The sequence below is a fragment of the Typha latifolia genome, unplaced genomic scaffold (genome assembly GCF_019914945.1).
Source record: "Typha latifolia isolate L0001 unplaced genomic scaffold, TyphaL0001v2 contig_25, whole genome shotgun sequence".
NCBI classification, from domain to species: Eukaryota; Viridiplantae; Streptophyta; class Magnoliopsida; order Poales; family Typhaceae; genus Typha; species Typha latifolia.
Window position 1 is genome coordinate 69,881 of NW_027330474.1, and position 5,120 is coordinate 75,000.

At 43.5% G+C, this 5,120-nt stretch overlaps 1 protein-coding gene across 1 annotated transcript; it reads right to left on the bottom strand.

Moving 5' to 3' along the window:
- Positions 1 to 1,709: 1,709 nt before the first annotated feature.
- On the bottom strand, positions 1,710 to 4,508 carry LOC140802522 (protein RICE SALT SENSITIVE 3). The gene is made up of 7 exons (XM_073158057.1): positions 3,991 to 4,508; positions 3,859 to 3,909; positions 3,612 to 3,740; positions 3,145 to 3,250; positions 2,820 to 2,861; positions 2,653 to 2,709; positions 1,710 to 2,574 (listed from the first exon to the last, which is right to left on the bottom strand). Exons 1-7 carry the CDS (start codon positions 4,122 to 4,124, stop codon positions 1,822 to 1,824), a joined length of 1,272 nt encoding a protein of 423 aa, XP_073014158.1. The 5' UTR covers positions 4,125 to 4,508; the 3' UTR covers positions 1,710 to 1,821.
- Positions 4,509 to 5,120: the final 612 nt, after the last annotated feature.

The following is a 5,120-nucleotide window of genomic DNA, read 5'->3' on the forward strand; positions in this document are numbered from 1 at the left end:
ACTATCCTTTTGTCAGGTTAATTTTAATTAATAGAAAGACTGACATAATTAGGGGTCTTGCCGGTGAGTGAGGAGTAGAGTGTGGTTAGTGTTATATGCCAGAAAAGTTATCTTATCTGATGTAATAGTTGACATCCTCCAAAGTGTATCTGTATTATTGTCTTATATTTTAGCAGGTGACATTGTACTTGTATAATTACGTATATACCACCGTTGTATATATGTAGTTGTGAAAAACTCTTGATGATGTGTTGTGGTCTGTGTGGGGCCCATGTAGGGTTATTTGTATGCTGTTGACAGTTAGACTTGAGTTATTCTTAGTTTAAATGTTGTGGATAAAATCATGATGTTACTACAGGTTTATTTGACTATCAGTATCTAACCGAATGGTCAGTTGCTATGCACGTGTCGTGTGGGCTTGTGCCATGCACGTGTTTAGAGTTTGGGTGTTGTAAGAAGGGTAGAAGGGAAGGGGGTGACTCGAGCTCTCCTCGAGGAGGGAAAATAAATAGGGGAGAGAGGGCGGGGGGGAGCGGCGGGGGTAGAGACATCCCTCCCCCTACACGTGGCATGTGCAAGGGGGAGGGCTAGGCCTGCCCTCCTCCCCTCACCTTGGCCTGACAAATGGCTAAGACCTGCAAAGGGAGGGGACATGAGGGTGGGCACGTGCCCCTCAGGTGCCCTCTTTTCTTTTTTTTTTTGTATGTTACACATCGCATCATCAACCTCAACACTGATCACTACTCTTGGGCTGACCAAGCCAGCTGCCTCCTCGGGTGCCCCTCAGGTCGCCACCCTATTACCGGTAGCCTACCACCACCATCCCAAGCTTGTGCCTCCATCCACGGATCCCAAAACTTGTTGGGAGTCTTCTCCCCCAAAAATTCCCAATTTCACTATTCAACTAATCATGTAAATCTTTTTTACTATCATATAAGGGTGTCAACTAGCTAAGCTTAAATAACTCAAACGTCTCAAATTTGGCTATAGGCAAGCTACCACGGCTGGCCTAATCAAAGTACCGAAAACTTACAAGTAACAACTCGAGCCGGGTCTAACCAACTGCCTATATATATATATATATTATAGAGCTCAGCTCATTTATCAAAAGGTCTGTGAAGCTCGGCCTCGGCTTGCTTATTAGATGAGTGAGCTCGAGCCGACTTTCATGGAGCCGAGCTCGCGTGCATTTTTATTTCTTGGCTCCCCAGATATCATATAACTAAGAAGGGAAAGGTCGATTTAACTTAGATTATATCAGATGAAATGTTTTTGCTAGGATTAATCAGTAAGGCAGGAAGTGACATTAATGAGAATAAAGAACTCTTGTCTTATATTTCAGTTCATTGACACGACTGATGCTAGATGTTACGTAAGACAGCTATGGCGCCCAACATAGAAAATAGATAACATGGAACGTCCAATCAACAGAAGACCACAAATATAGGAGGGATGCGATCCCAGAGAATGCGTGATACTTAGTCATAAAAATACACCTTTAGCAATTGAATCAATGATATGCTTATCTTGATATGTATATACAAAAAAGTAGTTACTTATATTAGTTCTTGATATTATTTATGGGCTTCAAATTATCCTAATGTCTTAGTGAGGGTTCGACTAACAATCTAGCATCGATTGAGAAGTTAGTAAAATAAGTGCAATATCATCATCCAGCTAGCGGAGAATAATTAAGTTGACACATCAAAGAAACAAGTGGAGAAGGTAAACCATTAAAGGTGAATTCATAAGAGAAGGCAATAAAGCTAGCTCGCATTGCAACAAGTTCGTCATCCTCCTCTTCCGTACACAGTACTAAGATTACTCCAACAAGGACTCCATTAAGTCCGGATACATTCCAGACTCATTGCCTCTATAGTCCATTCCTTGAGGAGTTGCTGCATGGTGATGATGATCCACCAAAGAAGAAGACGATGGAGACGAGCTCATCCTCGCAGGCAGTGTGAAGCTCCTCTTGAACTTATTATTCTCCATCTTCCTAACTTTATTGGAGTGGCTCTCTAATCCTAGATAGTCTTCAGCATTCGCTTCACTTCTATTTCCATGAGATTCCGAAGAAGCCTTCGCCTCTTCCGAATTACCGCAAAGATTCAGCAGCGGATGCTGGTGCGACGATGGTATGCTGCCCAAACCATCAGCGCCGAGTAAGACCTTTGCGTCGTCTGCCCTTCCGGTTAGCGCAGTGAAGAAAGATAGACCATTAGGCCACTTAAGGTCTTGTTCATGTTCAGGCATCATTTCATCCATTTGGGCTTCAGAGGAGTGGGGAAGATGGTGGAAGATATGAGGGTCATCTTTGTTATTGGGTAGTCGCATCCGAGCCGAAGCGTGGAAGGAATTGGGGAGGACTGGGGAGGAAGAAGGGATCTGAGGGTTGTTCCAGTTGAAGAGAGGGGGTGGTGGGCGTGTTGGTGTCTGTTTCAGTGGGGCAGGTGGTGAAGGGGTGTTGTTTCTGGTTGAGGAGAATAGCTGGGAGAGGAAGAAGCCAGATTGGTAGCCCAGTGACTCAAACATGTGTCTCATTCTAAGCACAAAGTGCAAGTCCTCAGGTATCTGAGGCATAAAAGAATGTTTAAGATTTGATTCATTTTGATCTAGAGAGAGGGAAAAAAGTCCATCATTAGTACTCACAATCTTGCAGGAACCTAGTTGTAGAAGCCCATGTCCAGCTTGAATCACTGCTATGGTCTGCTTTGCATGAAATAGAAATTTAGAAGAAATAATAATACATAGAAATGAAGTAAGAAAAAGAGAATAAACGGGAGAGGGAGAGGAAAATAGCATAGCATGGAGTTTGCCTGAATGCCAGATGCAAATTGATCAGACCATTCTGGAGGAAGCTGCAATAACAGAAAAGTGAAAAGAGAAATATTACGAATAAAGTTCACTGTGATCATTGTCATTTAAGTACTGTATAGCGCTTGAAAGAAAGGCGGAAGAGTGAGAGCATCGAATTCTTCTTTTGCAGAGCAGGTCTGATGCAAAGACTGCTGAGAGTGCTCAGAATGCCTCATCCAACCTCTCTCTCTCTCTCTCTCTCTCTCTCTCTCTCTCTCTCTCTCTCTCTCTCTCTCTCTCTCTCATGACATAGAAAAGCAAAGCAAACAGTGTTGGGCTACATACAGCATCAAAGGAACTCTGCCAGTAGTTGGAAATGTTGGGTTCGCATTCAGAAGGTTCCTTGAAGACCCATTTGTGACACTTATCTGAAGCAACCTTACCCATCAATCTGTTCAAATCAATCAATCAGCAAACTTTAGGAGCTAAGGACTAGCAGAGAAAGGCAAAAACTAAAATAACCTACCTCTTTAATCCCCTTGCCTAATTATTCTTTTCTCTTTTACTCATCCTCCACTAATTCCAGAGTAGCTAGCATGGACACTAACTCTAATTACTAGGCAAGCAAATTACTTAAAAAGGGCTTTCGATTTCTAAAGATGAAATCATAGAAGTAAAAGAAAAGAATAACAAAGAAAGAGTTTGAAAAGTAAAAGTGAGAAGTAGGGCAAGAGAGAGGCTCTTTACAGCACTAACACTGAGACATCCCTTTCAGTGGTAAAAAAGAACAACAGCACCTACCCAGTACCCACCCTTCTCCATAGTTATACAGCTGAATTGACATCTTGCTGAATGCCTTCCTGACCGGATCCTCCCCGTCGATGTCCTCCAAGCACTCCGCCACTCGAGTCCGGCAGAATCCGTCCTCCCACATCAGCATCCTATTGTTATCTCAAAGAGATCAAACTCCAGTACTTTAATTTAGCTATACTTCATCCATTTAAATTAAATCCAAGTTTGGTCTAATCCCAAACGATCGAGATCAAGATATATACTCACAAGCTACCATTGTCGTCGCCGACCTTGCATCCATTCCCTCCTCTACACCTCCTATGGAATTAATTAAGAAAAGTATAGAATTTAATAACTAGGAGAGCTAGTAAAATAGTGCGATAGTAAAAGGAAGCATACGGGCGGGGGCGAATGGTCCAGAAGACGGAATAAGTCCAGTCCGAGTTGAGGCAGACATTTCTCAAGGCCTCATGGAGAGCCATCATCCCCACTGCTTCTTTGTTCCTACCATCCCCTCCTCCAGAGCCCACCATCTCTTCTTTTTCTCTCTATCTCTATTTCTTTTTATCTCTTCGCTCTCTCTGGGTCTACTTCTGTAACCAGCCCTGCTATTTTATCCTCGCAAGAATAGTAAACCGAGCCAACAAGACCACATCCCAAGTTTAGCACTTGGCCGTTAGCACCACAAAGTAAAAGAAACTTGGCCTGGAGGTTCCTTTTACCCCCTCTGTTCTCTTTCTTTGCAGTAATAGGTTACATCGGCAACTCCAGCTTTCTCCAGAGTTCTGACCAGCGTTTGGTACCAAAGAGAAGGACTAATGGAGTGAGGGAGTGATAGTTTAGTGTTGATTTTGGAGCTGTTGATGTCTGGCTATTACTTCCAGACAATTATATTAGTATAAAATTCAACAAAGCTTGGATGCCTCTCATGTAGCTAGTCTCTTTTCTATGTGGGCAAGTGGTCCTACTGCTGTGTTCTTTTGAATAATTACGAAGTTACCACCCCATGCAAACGAGGGTACAAGGTAGCACAAAAGGGAGAGGGTAGGATTGTAACTGTGGACTAGAGGAGTGAAGAAGAATAAGGGTGAAGGTGAGAGGGGGTAAGTCACGTGAGCACGTGCCGTGACAGTGGGGCGGTGCCTCGTTTGGCATAAAGAAAGAAAAGGGATCTAAATAGAAAATTGCAAACAATGTGAGAGGAGAGAGTTAGCGCACGAATTGCGGGGTGGCTGCGCCCTTCTCCCGCGACATCCTCCACCTAAACAAATCTTCTCGCCCTCCGCATTGACCGCTCAACTCTCTCTTCTGACCCGCCCCACCCCCACCCCAAAACCCACCAGCGTGGGGTCCCTGTCCAAGTCCTCCAATCTAATCTCTCCATGCCTCTACACGCCAAATCCTTGGAGCCTTTTCATTTCACACCTTAGTTTATACGTTTTTAAGGAAAATTCGTGCCATATATTTTGACTAATTTATGATTCACACCCTATCATTTAGAAATTCTATTTTGAGCTCTGTGGGTTGGA

Excerpts from the sequence above, each read along its gene's own strand:
- LOC140802522 (XM_073158057.1), bottom strand. The coding sequence starts at position 4,124 with ATGGTGGGCTCTGGAGGAGGGGATGGTAGGAACAAAGAAGCAGTGGGG. Across the intron at positions 3,910-3,990 it reads TGGACCATTCGCCCCCGCCC|GAGGTGTAGAGGAGGGAATG; the intron begins GTATGCTTCCTT and ends TTAATTCCATAG. Across the intron at positions 3,251-3,611 it reads CTGTATAACTATGGAGAAGG|ATTGATGGGTAAGGTTGCTT; the intron begins GTGGGTACTGGG and ends TGATTTGAACAG.